Source organism: Hippocampus guttulatus, chromosome 19 (assembly GCF_054856545.1).
Source record: "Hippocampus guttulatus isolate MCC_2025c chromosome 19, RoL_Hgut_1.0, whole genome shotgun sequence".
Taxonomy (NCBI): domain Eukaryota; kingdom Metazoa; phylum Chordata; class Actinopteri; order Syngnathiformes; family Syngnathidae; genus Hippocampus; species Hippocampus guttulatus.
The window spans coordinates 4,864,868-4,879,360 of NC_141279.1; the positions used below are offsets into that span (position 1 = coordinate 4,864,868).

The 14,493-nt window shown below is 45.8% G+C and overlaps 1 protein-coding gene across 1 annotated transcript in view; it reads right to left on the minus strand.

Annotated features, from left to right (window-relative positions):
* Positions 1–1,973: 1,973 nt before the first annotated feature.
* Positions 1,974–14,493, minus strand: part of LOC147189706 (glutamate receptor ionotropic, NMDA 2C-like) — a 28,972-nt gene continuing 16,452 nt past the window's right edge. The window contains exons 9-16 of the mRNA XM_086099280.1: positions 12,189–12,357; positions 10,663–10,816; positions 10,336–10,461; positions 9,675–9,904; positions 8,331–8,491; positions 7,553–7,740; positions 6,380–6,612; positions 1,974–5,172 (exon numbers count right to left, since the gene is read on the minus strand). Coding sequence (XP_085955406.1) covers positions 3,649–5,172; positions 6,380–6,612; positions 7,553–7,740; positions 8,331–8,491; positions 9,675–9,904; positions 10,336–10,461; positions 10,663–10,816; positions 12,189–12,357 — 2,785 coding nt within the window. The 3' untranslated portion in view covers positions 1,974–3,648. The remainder of the gene's footprint in view (positions 5,173–6,379; positions 6,613–7,552; positions 7,741–8,330; positions 8,492–9,674; positions 9,905–10,335; positions 10,462–10,662; positions 10,817–12,188; positions 12,358–14,493) is intronic.

Genomic DNA, 14,493 nt, shown 5'->3' on the forward strand with positions numbered 1-14,493 from the left:
ATTCTTTCCGCCACCCCCGAAAATCGGGTTTGAATTGGGAGGCAGGGCCCGCTTTCCGGGGCTGCCTGAATGGTTCGAGCGGCGGTGAGATGGGAACGATTGTGTCTGAATTGTGCCTGAAGATTGTCCAAGTAATTAACGTTCCTGCTCGCCGACAGATCCAATCGTCTCGGATTGGGAGACAAGCTGCGGCCCGAGCACGACACACTCACACACGCATGCGGGCGCCCATGTACGAGACAGAGTTTGGCCTTGGTGTAATTCGAACACTAACCCTTTCATGCACCAATAATGATAACCTGTAACCTGATAACACGATAGGCTGTCCGCCATAGTAAGCGCCGTCCCTAAAACCGTCCTGTTCTCGTCAGCTTCCTTCCCTATTGCCTCAATCGGATGACTTTCACGCCATGCTGTGGTTATCCTGCTTACCTGCGAGTCTTTTCCATGTTGCCGTGCAGTGGTCGGTCCTGGTCCACGTCCTTCCTCCGCTTCACTTGACACAATCCATGTTGTCCACATCCCGCGTTGGCTCCTTTCCAGGTTTGTCGTGGTGCTGTCCTGTACGTCGGTTATGGCTTCTCACTTTCTCCCGTGAATATTTTCGTCTTGATGAAGGACTCCTTGCCAACACGAACCTAGACAACTCAACTCGTCCTGTGTCAGGTTTTGACCTGGAAAACATCCTTTCAGTGCCCAGAAAAGAACTTGAGGAACAGGATTGAAGACCCCTTTGCTCTAATCCTTAAACTGGAACCCCGTAACTTTTCAATTTTCGGACTTGTTTACATCTATGCTGGCCAGGCATGGACGCAATGTCAGTTACATAAGTTATTGATGGATTTAATCAATGAATATAATTCACAAATAATGTCATACTCAACATTCCGATATTTTTTTTTAAACGACTAACCTTGAACCCTACCCCCAGTGCTCATCTTTGACAAAACCCTTTTGCTAAACCAAAACCTCCAATTTTCTCAGTATAAATAATTGTCAGATTATACGTTGAAGAATGTGTCATAACATCAAGCCGGTCTGCCGAGAACTCTACATTGTGACTTTCAACATCTTTGACGAACGAGGTTTCCAAACACCTTTGGAGGGATTTCCACTCAAAACGTCTCCCACTTTTCCTCAACATTCTCTCATTAACACCCCTCGTCTCGCAAGTACAGAAATAGACCTCTCACTCACTTCCCCACCTGTTCTTACGTGTATCTCGCCCCTCTCGCATCTCTTCGCCACCCTATCGATGCAAGGCTCGCTGTTACCCCCCCCACCCCCCAAAGTCAATTTACCCCCCCACCCCCCACCCCCTTGTAGTTTTGATCTATTGGCGCTCTCTGCCCAACCATCTCAGTAGTCCTTGCCCCAACTTTTGCCACCTCATGTCACGCTCTCCCACTCCATTGCAGTTTCATCTGCAAGCCTTTTGTCTCAAGGTGACTTGGAGCAGCTGTTGACTGGACGTTGAAAAGTAATTTATTCGCAGTCGGGAGGTTTGAGGGCAGTGGACCTCGGGGTGACATATATGTGTGCATATAAACACTATCTGCCTACTCGGGAATGCACAGGGCCGACATATTAACTACTGGAGGTTAACGTTAATTTGTTATTGTTGGTTTCTCGACACAATTCCGTAATCCTGAAGAGATAGGAAATAAGCGGAAGCAAATCCTAACTCCTAAATTTGAATCCTAATCCGAAACCTAACCTCGAACTTTCCCCTCAACTCCAACCTGTTAATTCAACCGTGACTGTCAATCTCCACCCTTGCACCTAAAACGTAACTCCTAAATCCAAACCTGAATGAAAACCTTAAACACTGACCTGACCCGAGTCCCAACCTCAAACCAATTCACAACCACAACCGCTCATTTAACCTGATGACATGAATCAAGATATAGGGCTATTTACAAAAATTTGACATGCATTTGTAGTCATCCAAAAAGGCTGTTTAATTGGTCGAAGTGACGAATTACAGGGTGAGGGCAATGGGTAATATAGATAGTGTAATAGCTTTCAATCACCTCATTTAAAAATGGATAATTAAGCAATTAGAAGTGGGGGGCGGGTGGCGGAGGGGGGGGGGGGGATAGCAGGGACAGACGAGGGAATACAAAAGAGTGGAAAAGAGAGGGCGATGAAAATCCTAGTCGGCTAACTGATCGCATTAGTACAATAGTAACAAATACGCTACTGTAGCTTGACACAGTGTGCCAGAAACGTGATTAGAAAATTAGTGAGTGACTATAAATTCCTATCCTAAGTAGATTATATGAATGACACTCAAAGAACACATTTTCTTCTTATCAGATAACATTTCCGAATACATATTCTTACTATCGTGAGGCCCTTGTGTGTTCTCTGTGCTGTGTTGTGGCCACACATGGAGATCCACTGAAGAGCCCATGGTTGAATGAATAAGACACCTCGTGCTGGTCAGTGCTGTCCAGAAACCATCCTTGCAGTTTGTGTTCATGTGGACAGGGTTCACAAACCATCTCCTGGGGGTTTGCGTCTCCCCCAAATTTTTGGGGGGACCATTTGGTGGCAGTAGAGCTGCATCGTGTTACATCAGTTGGCAAAAATGTTGTTCCTTTAGTTCAGACAGTTTGTGTCCAACCTCCTCGGCTTCGTTCCTTTTACTTCTTTTGGTCTCTGTCAACCCCTGAGGGAAATACCGAGCTCTTGAGCTGCTAAAAGCGTTGATACTGTCATTAGGTCGTGGCTAACTGGTGACAACTGGCAAGACGACGTACAAAACGTCAAAACAAGGCTAAGATAGGACAGATCAGAACAGATCAACTCGCAACTGACCGAACTGCGCTACGATTGTTTGTTAGCAGGTTACTTCCTGGTTAATGGAGGATGACGCAACTAGGTCATATTTTATTTTGTGATAAGACAGACGGGAGAATGAAAAATTTTTGGGCTTCAGATAGTGTTAGCGGGGATATGTTAGCAGTTAGGATTTGGGGTTCTCATTTTTAGCCTGGGGAAAATTAATACGCCGCCATCAATTTAACAGGGTCTTTTAGGACCTGTATGGCACCCATCTGCAAAATTTAGTGGAAATCGCGGATGCAATCTTTGCGTAACCCTGCTAACAAACAAGCTAGCCTACCAACAAATCCGTACGATTCTTCTTCTATGACAATAGTCTATAGTAAAATGTTATAAAAATAGAGAGCTACCTGATGTCTCTTTGCAGTTGTCTCACACTGATTATGTCACCCTAGCAAAGTTCTGCACTGTCAAATATTTTCTGAACTCTTCACATGTGCATTCCTTCATGACGGATTGCAGCAGCGCAGCTTTGTGTTTCTTTTTGTTTTCGGTGACAGTTTGGAAAGATGTGATCCTTTAATCCCCGGCGCTATCTCCTCACAGCTGGCGACATGACACCGGGGTTTGAATCCCATCCACAGTAAAATATGTACACTACAAACATCACAGCATGACGATTCTGGTTATACTTCGACCACGCGGCAACACCACGGACAATTCAGTCCACACGAAACGCACAAGCAAAAGGACCCGACCTCCAGTGCGTATGTTCGCATCCATTTTAGATACGCCAATCCAGATAAGCCAACCCTCTCCACAGTGGTCAGGTGTAAATTCTCCTCGGTTTCTATCGGTTCACACCTCCGACTCCAAACTGGACACCCGTCTCCAGGGCCGGAGTACGCAGGGGCTCCCTGCTGCCTGGCCAACTCCTCTCTGACTTCCTTGCGTCTCCGATCCAGTCTGGGAGCTCTGATAGATCCCGTAAGCTCCATACACACTGTCCTGGTACAGCAAGGCCCGCTGACCCCCGCATGGGCCCCCGCCGCAGGCCAGCAGCTGGCATACGGGGCTGGCTGGTGCGTGACTGCCTGGGGCCTGGTTGTGGTTTTGCAGGTCGAGGGGTGAGTGGTAGAGTGGCAGCCCAGGATAGGAGTTCAGGTACTGGGCGTACTGTCTGCTGAGCAGGCTGGTAGCTCTCCGTACCATCCCCCGCCCTAACCCAGCACCGTGGCGAACCGCCTCACCATATGTTGGGAGATGTGTGGACTGGGAATACCTCAGCCGTTGGCCTTTACGGCCAGCAAGCCTCCTGTGATCCTCTCTTATGTGGAGGTAGGCCTGGTTCCGCGGGAGGCACAGGTTGTTCCGGAGGTGGGCTGGGTTGTGGGCTTTCGTGGCAATCGTCGGCGTGAGGATGCATGGGAAGAGGTCAGGAAGTGTGGAGGGAGACTGGCTGGAAAGGGATGACTGGGACTCATGCAGCTGGTGGATCTGCTCACTGCCCCACGTTGCTTTCAGGAATGAGGGGCGTCGGCGCCTACGTCTTCCCTTCAGCATTAGGTCCTCTGGAGGCCAGGATCTGTAGTTCTCCACCGGAGGACAAGTCCCCTCTACCGAGTAGATGCTTTCCACGCTGGGGGCAGAGATGTGGTTGCCCTGGAGGTTGTTAGCTTTGAGCTCACTGAGGCAGATTTTGTTCTTCTCGCCATCCCTGAACTTCTTTCTCTCCGCGTCGCCATCCCCGCACTGGAAGCTCTTGGACCTCAGTTTTCTCTGGTGGATGCCCCCCTCTGCGTGCTGGTTTTGGGCCAGAGGAGCGGGATGAGAGGTGTATATGTCAGGCAGCTGCAGGTCGGTGTACGAGATGAACCTCGAGTGGGGGTGGGTGTCTACATAGAGTCTTCCGGTGGTCTGGAAGTGGCGAGGATGCTGATGGGGGAGCGTTTCACTGACCACCAGGTGCGGGCTGCTGAGACTGGAGATGGGAAGCGGGCGCTCATACAGACAGGAAGTAGAGTGTGTTGGGAGTGTGTAGCGCAGTGGCGTGGGTCTGCTAAAATTCCTCTGCGGGGAGATGGAATGCTGAGGGAAAGACGCGTGGTTCTCGGTGATGTACGCAAAGCCTCCAGGGACCGTTTCGGTGGCGACATGGGGGACGCGGACCGGCAAGCCACCACCACTGTGCCGGCTGAAGTGCTCGATCGTCTTGGTGGCGTTGTCCAGGGAGCTTTCCACATTGGCGGTGGAGACCAGGTCCTTGGCGGTGCGCAGCATCTTCAACATGTTTGCTTGGGCGTAGTTGGATGTCAGGTCGGGTTTGGCCAGGCCGGACGAACGGCCGTGATCCTCCACACCCTTGAAGCAGCTGTAGACACCCTGAAAGAGAAAGATACCCAATGAAAAGGCAAAAAGAATCTCCTTGATCTTGAATCACATCCAATTTCAATGAAGTGTTCAATTTTTGGGGTTGTAGCGATAATACGTGCAATGCCAGTCAAGCAACAAACAAAATAGTAAACATTTTCATGAAAAGCTCCTTTTCTTCACAAGGGACAATTTAGCTTTCAATTCATAGTGCGTCCTCCCGGGACTCAAAGAAAAAGTGCCGAGGCTGAGAGGAAGAAGAGGAACAGCCCACTAAACTCACCAGTCAGACGACGCCTGCGGAACAAACTGCGACGGTAACACTCAGAGATTCCCGAAAAAAAAAACAAAGCAGCTAAATTTAATTTTCCCCTCAGGGGAGGGATTAACTATCCGATAGTCATTTATCTGTTAATCTGATAAAAAAGAACCCTGATCCGAGCTCAATGGTGTAATTACACAGCAGAGTGGCCGGAGTCCATCAACGTCTCAATGGCGGCGTTTCGCAGAACAACGCGGCCACTTCAGCGGCGGGTGATTTAGGCTAATTGCGAATGAGCTTGAAAAGTTAAAACGTTGAGCAAACATCCCATATTGATGTTTCTTTTTGCTTTTATCTCCGCCCTACTCGACAGTAAATGTTTTTAATGACAGCGCGCAGAACATCCATTTAAAGCTGATGCATCACGGCGTCGATGGCACTTGGTGTAACACATTTCTTCCAACGCAGCCAGTCTCATCATTCCTTTCCTGAGCTGTTGTGTCAGATCCTATTACAGCCGCCCAATAAGTCAGTGAACAAGAGGCCGACATTAGTCAAGCCTCCAGGAACAACAAATGAGTATTGGGGGTACACAAAATGTGACACTGCCCGTGGTTTTGATTTATTTAAAATGTTTTGATTAAAATGGAAAAGAATGAACTCCAGCTGCTTCACCACATTTCATTTCTAACTTGTATTTAAAAAAATATATATAGATATAATTATTCATCTAATGGTCAATCTGAAGAACCTTGAAAAATATTTTTACAAAATTAAGTCAGTACTAATATTTTGAATTTTAATATGCTTGTCATTCAAGTTTTTGTTTTGAAATCCTGTCGAATCCTCGCCAACTTCAGAGTGCCGATATTTCCCACTACCCCCCCCCCCCCCCCTGCCCCTTGATCCCCGGCCACTCTCCAACTCGATGCGCTTTCGTCCGGGGGCGGGCCTCACCCGACTGATGGCCAACAGGAAGTCGAGCTTGTGGGACTTGTGCAGCGAGTGGCGCAGCTTCCAGTAGAGCAGGTGCTCCCAGGCGAACACCAGCAAACTGAGGCCCATGGCCACCAGCAGCATGTAGAAGACGCCCGCCATGTTGTCGATGTCCAGCTTGCTGCTCATCACCTCGTTCTTCTCGTTCTGGCAGATGCCTGAGAGCCACACCGTCTCCAGGCGCTGCGTGTCACCTGGAACGGGGCGCAGGTAAAATATATTTTCAAAAAAACATGGCAGCCGCATGGCCGATTTTATCACGCGTTATTATAGCGTCATGGAAAGCACTATGGAATATGTTTATGGATATGTGATGTGACTTAAAGCTCCCCGTGGAGGTAGGAATATTTACTCCATACCGGCAGCCTTCATGGTTTGTTTATGTCGCTGTATACAGTGTGTGTGTGTAATGTAGATAATCGCACATTCTCGCCATTCCCAAGGATTTCATTCTTCATAGAATGCCTGCCTTCTTGCCGCAAAACAAACCGCTGCATAAAAATAGGGGGTAGTGCAGGCATCCATATCTTTCCTTTTGTGTGGTTAGGCACAGGATGTGATGAGGTGGAGGGTGAGACACAATATACATCGATGAAGCTTCTTTTTTTTATTACAGTACATATAATCGCAATGAATTGCTTTGAATGTTATTAAAGTGGACACAATTATGGTGAAGTTTGTGTTAAAAAAATTTTTAATCCTCTCATTCTCCACTGCAGCAGAAAAATAGAACTGCATTATTTTATCTATTGGTAAAGAAATAAATAAAATATTGCAAAGAGAATGAATTGTAACATACCGTTTACACTGCATGAAAAAATAAAGCTGTGCATTGCATATGGGCAAAAAAGTGTCATTGAATTCGAGTTACTTTTAGAAACGTCAAATGTAGTTTATTTCCTTTTAGGATTTTCGTTACAATAACTCCAGTAACCTTTCTGGATGCTATCACGGGTCTGGCAGTGTGCAGGATACGCTTCGTATCGGCGTGAGTGATGACGATGCACCTCGTCCGTTTTCAAGCCATAAAAAATGTTCAGGGCATTGATACTTGTCTCAAGATGCGAACAAAAGCAAGGCAGGGGTCCACGTTTTCACAATGGCGTTACAAAAGCTTTCCGATCGATCACTCACCGTCGCCGAGGAACTGCAACAGCGCCAGGTCGATGAGCCTCTTCCAGCGTGAGTCTTTCTGCAGGGCGATGCCGTAGCCGGTGGTGGCGAACACTTTGCCGCTGCCGATGGTCACCAGCTTGCAGCCTTCATCCTTTCCCGCCATATAGTTGAGCACGGCCGCGTCGTAGATGAAGGCGTCCAGCTTTCTGCAAACGCAACAAGCCTTGTTTGTCTTCTCCGCATGTTTAATGTGTTGTTACTTGGAGAATTGCAGTTTACGTACAACAAGCAACAGGAATTGTAATCACAATCGAGTCAGATTTCATTTCCATTTTTCCATTTTATATACGGCATGTAAAATTGAAATCTTTCAGATTATGACATTACAAAAAAATGATGAACTGTCAAAGTAACTAACACATTAAGCAACTAGTTTAGTTACGTAACTAAATAACAAACACAGTAAAAAACATTTTTTTCAATTTGTCTGCCATTTTTCTATATGCTGTGAAAAAATCAGTCTTTTTAGTCTCCCAAATACAGGGCATTGCAGTAAAAAAAAATGAAATTAAAATTTAAAAAAAAGAAGACAAGACAGCACTTTGAAATACAAATGAAGCACGAGAAGTGATTTTCTTAATCTAAAAATATACCCGCCACATTCCTGAAATATGCGCAACTCAAAAAAAAAGTGTCATCAAATGAAGTGGCAAGAGGGCGAGTTAAAAATAAGCCTTTTGAACAACGTGGGACGGAAAAAAAAAAAAGAAAGAAAATCAAAACATAAAGACCATACCCCGTTTTGAGGCTGCCAAGCGCCTCCTCCACCCCCTTTTGGTTGTACTTCATCATGTGCGTGTGCATGTCGGGGTAGTTGCTGCGGATGTTGCGCTCGGTGCTGCCGTTCGGGACCGTCCCGAAGCGGAAGGGGGGGTAGTGCTCGTGCGGCTTCTGGAACTGCAAGGGAGACCAAGGAGACGTGATGACGGGATGAGAGGAAGAAAAAGGAGGAATGGCGAGGAAAGAAGAGGGACTGACGGGAGGGAGAGTGGGGGGGAAAAAGAATAAGGAATGCGTGAGTAGTAAAAAGACATGTAAATGAGGAAGCGGGTGAAGTGAGGACTCCGAGGAAGAATGGAGGTGAAGGCGAGGGGAGGAGGGGGGAACGGATGAGGCACTTTTCACTTAAATCCAATTTTAGAAGTATATTTTCTTCAAGAGAGCTTAGACAATCTCTAAACAAGCATTTCTTGCCGGGAGAACAAAGTTATTACGAACTAACTAGCACAGTAACTAACGTACCAACCCAGGCATATACAAATGAGCAACCGAACAAACTAATATGAGTCGACAAAGAATCATTCGTTTGAACTAACTGAATTTACAAACAATCCAACTCATGGACAAAGACACAAACTACACCATAAGTGAACAAATTAACAAATGAATAAACGACGAACCAACTAATGACATGAACACACCAATAAACACTTCAATATGAATTAATAAACTAACAACCAATTAAGTCAGCTAACTTGCTAACTAATTAGCAAACAAGATAAAAACAAACTGCTTGCCAACGAACTAAGTAGCAGAAAAAAACCCCAACAACAATCGACTAGAATGAAAATTAGCAAACTTCCTGAAAGAGAAACTGAAAAAAAAATAACTGCCGAGCTAATGAACAAACTATGAAAGAAATGAATGAGCAAACAACTTTGTTATAGACAAGCTAACTAAACAAGTGATGAAGAAACTGAAAGTATCTAATGAACAATTAAAATAATGAACTAAAAATGGCAGGAACTGTACATGTATAAATATACAAACTAACTAATGAAATAGCTAAACAACAAAATCGGAATAACTTGACTGACTGACTACGTGACATATGCGTCAAGTTTGCTTGCTTATGAGAAATGGTAGTGTTTCCTTATTGACCACCGGTGACATTTGGCGATGCGTGTGTTTTTCTCGAAGCAAGATGAGGAATAGCACGCGGGGCTGGAATATTGATGGACAAACACTCCTCACAAAAGTCCACACTTTGATCCAAGTCACTTATTGATTTTCTCGAGGAAGTCGTCGGGGTCCCCCGCTGATGCCCGGGGCGTCCTAAAGGCCTCGGAGAAGCTCTCACCTTCTTATCGGAGAGCCCCGACACAGTGTCGATGTACTGCTCCTGGATCATGAAGGCGGCCAGGTTGGCGGTGTACGAGGCCAGGAAGATGACGGCGAAGAAGGCCCAGATCAACACCATGATCTTGCTGGTGGTGCCTTTGGGGTTCTCGATGGGCACCGAGTTGTTGAACACGATGCCCCACAGCAGCCACACCGACTTGCCGATGGTGAAGGTGGGGCCGCCCGGAGCTGCGCGCAACACACAAGACGGAGGGAAAAGAAAAATTTACTTCGCTTAAATGACAATGTGATAAGAGACAGTTTCTGCCAATTACGATATGATAATATTCCCTCATATGTTTTGACACGATATACTCCAATTAGGAGACGCTATGTGGCGCATTTGTTTGCATCTGCGCGTCGTTTCACGCTTTCCCATCACGCCACAAGCGGTGCATGAGCCGCCGCCATCATCCATCTTACCTTCGATTGGTGCGCTGACGAACACTAATTAAAAAAAACGAGAAAGTGACCTTTCGGACCTATGGAACCGGGCATACGGTGACAGAAGTGCATGCTGGGATTGATTAGCCGCAGCCCGGGAAGCTCACATGGGTTCAGGCATGCGGACGGGGTTTGGCGAGGTCGGATCGGATTGGATTGTTTTCTCCCACACTCACCTTTGGCGCTCACCAGACTACGGTTGTACCCGACTGGACTGAAGTACTCGAAGACGAACACCGTCACGGCCACTACCGTCAAACACATGACGAACATCATGACCCACACGGCCGGACTGTACGGCTCTGCGGGAGGAGACAAAAGTCAATAGGCATGAATCTGTTCCACGATTTGCTGTTTGGAAGAGGATATGGGACATTTCGTCGTAGGCTCCGGCTAGCGGAGGGATGAAATAGAATGTTTTCCTGGGGGTGGCGGGCGGATGCGGGCAGTTCTTAAAGTAGGCCATCCCGGGAGAAAGGGGGAGGAGCCGTCGAGGTCCTCACCGAGGAAGGCGGACGGGGAGACGGTGCCGTTGCTGCGGGCGACCATGACGCTGATTCCCGTCTCCACGAACGGCACGGAGAAGTCGATGATCTCCGAGCGCTCCTCGTTGATGGTGAGCGAGCCGATGGCCATGTCGGCGCGTCTGTACACAACCTGGAAAGACATATTTAGCACTTACTCATTGGCTGGTCGGAGTGTCAATACAATACACGGAGAAACCGGTAATTGGTCACATCATGAATCATCACGGTCAAGGTATATGTCGATTATTACACATTATTACTTGCCATTGGTCAAGTTATTCCTTACATGCAGGACCGTCTGATTGGTTGGTGACATAATTTACTCTACATGTGGATCACTGGTTAGGTCACTTAATTTTCATCGGTCCGTCTTCTGCCGTTGCGTACAGCTCCAGTACTAATTGTTGGTTTACCTAAAAAAAACAAAACTCTTCTTTGATGTACATGTCCAACTATTATGTGCAGCACCACCCAAGATATGTGGGACATGTATTTTCAGGAAAAGTAGGGACTTTGCAGCAAGGAATCATTTTTTCTCACTGCAGAATATACACACAAACATACGTACACACAAAACTAAAGCCTACATTAATATACCCGGTATATAGATACTGGGAACAGATGCACATGCAAGGCTCCTCTAGAAAAGCACCTGCTCGCACTGCCTTGGCTCTCACATGTAGCTGTTTGATGTGGGCCATATGCGTGTGTGTGTGTGTGTGTGTGTGTGTGTGAATGCACGCTGTCACACCACTGACCCACTTTAGAGTCCATCAAAGGGACGACACTGCAGCGAGGCAGGTGTCTGTTGGGAGCCTTTCAGCGTTAATAGCGTGGAGGGAGACGACATAACGCATATATTAGAAGTTCGTGATCGATTGGTTCCATCTCAAAGTGTTCAAACGTCTACAGCTGGAATTGCTGTACAAATATGAACGATGTTAAAAAAAAAATACACGTTCAATTTCAAAGGTTCACTCAGTAGAAACGTTTCATTCACTGACATTGGTTTGAAGTTGCCATGTTGGGCAAATTCCAGGGCTCATACTTTGCCAAATAAATGGAAGCAGGTAAACTTAACGGATGAGCGATACTAAATCGCAGAACTTGGGCATGGCGTCAAATTTCGATGATCATTTTAAGGAGTAGCAAGGCCCCATTTATCATTGCGTTTCGGGTTTACATGTTTACATAGGTTTAAAATGTCATTATTCATTGTTAAAACTTTCCGATCAACGCTTTTCAACAATATCAAAAAGTTGTTTTGTCACTTTAAAGAATTTGGAAGTTCCCCCGAACGGCAGCTTGCGAGTCTTTGCTATCGGCGGTAACTTGTGACTGGAAGCAAATTTAAAGATGCAAACGCTTGTTTTGCCTGCAGGTGAAACCGCGAACAACACTCAGGGACCCAGCGGACTTGTTCGTGGACTTTAGAAGTCACTGTGACACTTTTTTCTTCTCCAGTCTTTCTTTGACAGTACTTTCATAAGAGGACCACTTACCTCGCCAATCATACCGTTCCAGGTCCCGCGTACCAGCTTGCCGTGCTTGCCGTTGGTGACCAGGTAGAGGTCGTAAGAGAATTTGATGGTGCGGGAGAGTTTCTTCAGGATATCGATGCAGAAGCCCTTGCAGCACAGCTTGGTGTACGACTCCGAGTGGCCGATGATGCTGAGGGGAAGCACCCCCTTGATAGATTAGCTTGTCCATGTCAAACAACTGCATACTTCAAAATAAGTCAAGCATTCAAAAATAATAATGAATTAAAATATGCATATGATTAACAAAGCAGTAAAATTAGCATTTCACCCATAGCCCGGCATTAAAGCTGAGATTTAAAAAGACATTTTAAAAAGGCAATAATGTAGCCTCTCTGAGGTTACAAGCCAGAGTTCTAATCGTTAAAGTCTCCATACTCACAGCAGTCAGGCTCATATGGTGTTCCAAATATAGGCAGGAGCCTGGCAGTTTAGGGCCTTAAAAGGTAATCAGAGATGCTTTAATATCAAATTTAAAACCCACAGGTCACGAGTCAAGGTCAGTGAGGACCGGTGTAATGTGAATCATGTCATTTTGTGGCGGTTAGAAGTCTAGCTGCAGTATGTATTGTAACCACTGAATGCTTCCTCTACCGAGGAATAGCATCCAGTGCCAGCATACAACCGGATTCTGTGGTGGTTTATTTGACTGGAGGGAGAGTGTGAGGGATTAATTATGATGAATTCAGTTTTTAAGTCATTTCATTTAAAAAAAAAAGGTATTATGTGAGAAGCTGTCACGTCTCCAGAAAATCTCTCCAAAGGAAAGCATAGATGCTGAATAAAAGGGGACCTAAAGAGGAACCCTGGGGGACCCATCAAGAGAGGGGAGGCAAGGGAGGAGAATGCTTCACCTAACTTAAGGCACAAAGTTTTATTTAGTCAGTAAGATTATTAGAAGTCTTGGCCACATCACTGACACCGGTACTGTTCTTCAGTCATCTGATTCAGGCTGCTGTGGTTGATGACTGAGCGGAGATATTTGGTGGGAGAACGATCAGACAGGCAAGTCGACTGACTGAAAAGCGCCACAGTGTGTTCCAGAGTAATCACAAATATTTCACTGAACTGTGAGCAACTTTCAAAGTTAGGTTCATTAATATCGGTACTGAGGTGTGAATCTCGAGGCTCTTATTTACAAAAGAGGTTGAGCAATTCTTCACATTTCTTCGATGAAATCTGCATACGCTGGTGGAGGAACCAATTGCTGATTTTATCGCGCTGAACGGGAGCAGGCTGAGTTTATGACAGTCATTACTAATAAATAGTGAGAAAAATATTTCTTGGATTGTTCTGAGTACATTAGGTGTTTTAAAAGGTGGCAAGGGACGTGTTGATCCTGCTTCTGCTTTTTTTCCCCCCCTATCGCCTATCAGTCGCTTTAAAATCTTTACGTTGTCAGGAAGCCAAGACGTAAATGATTGCTTGTGTGCTGGTTTTTTTTTTTTTTTTAATAGCGAAGTGAGGCTAAGGAGGGCAGAATGTCCATCCTGGGCTTTCAAATAGCAACACATAAAAAAGGTACTTTACTACGGATTTAAAAAAAAAAGAAAAAAAAAAGGAAACCTAGTGGAAATATTACCAAGTGGAAACTGAAAAGCAACAAAAATTATGTTTGAGAGTTGAAAAAAAGGGTAGGAAAGAGGGGATCATGGTTTCAACGAGGGGCGAGCAGTTGTTTGGTGTTAGCCAGGACTCAGTGACGATACAGAAATCTATGCTGTTATTCGTAATGAAATTGTGACTGATAAATTATTTACCCGCAAGAGGGCGGACATTAATTCAACAGACTTTAGTTGATTATGTGGGTAGAGCTCAAGTGACATTATTGATAGTGGTTGAGGTTTCTTATTTTATCAAGAGGGAGTGTTAGTGGATCTTTTATGGTACCATTATTGTCGGACGGAAGGTGACGAGTGACTAATTGATTAAATGTAAAATATACTGTATATATATATATATATATATACATATACATACATAAACGAAAAAAAAGTCAAGTGGTAAATCGCCCCTCGCGCGTATGTTCGGGAGATTGGCAGCAGCTCTGACAATCGCTGCATCAATTAATTACGGTGGATAGTGTTGTAGACCACCTGGTGTAATTATACATGCGAACGTGCACGCACAGCGCACACATGCCCACGCGCGCACACGCATCCTTGAATCAGCACGCATACAGTCGAGTGAAAGTCCCGGGAGAATTGCAACAGCCCTCATGGGTGAGCCTCGCCAAAATGGCCACAGCGAAAACGCAAAGAGCATATTA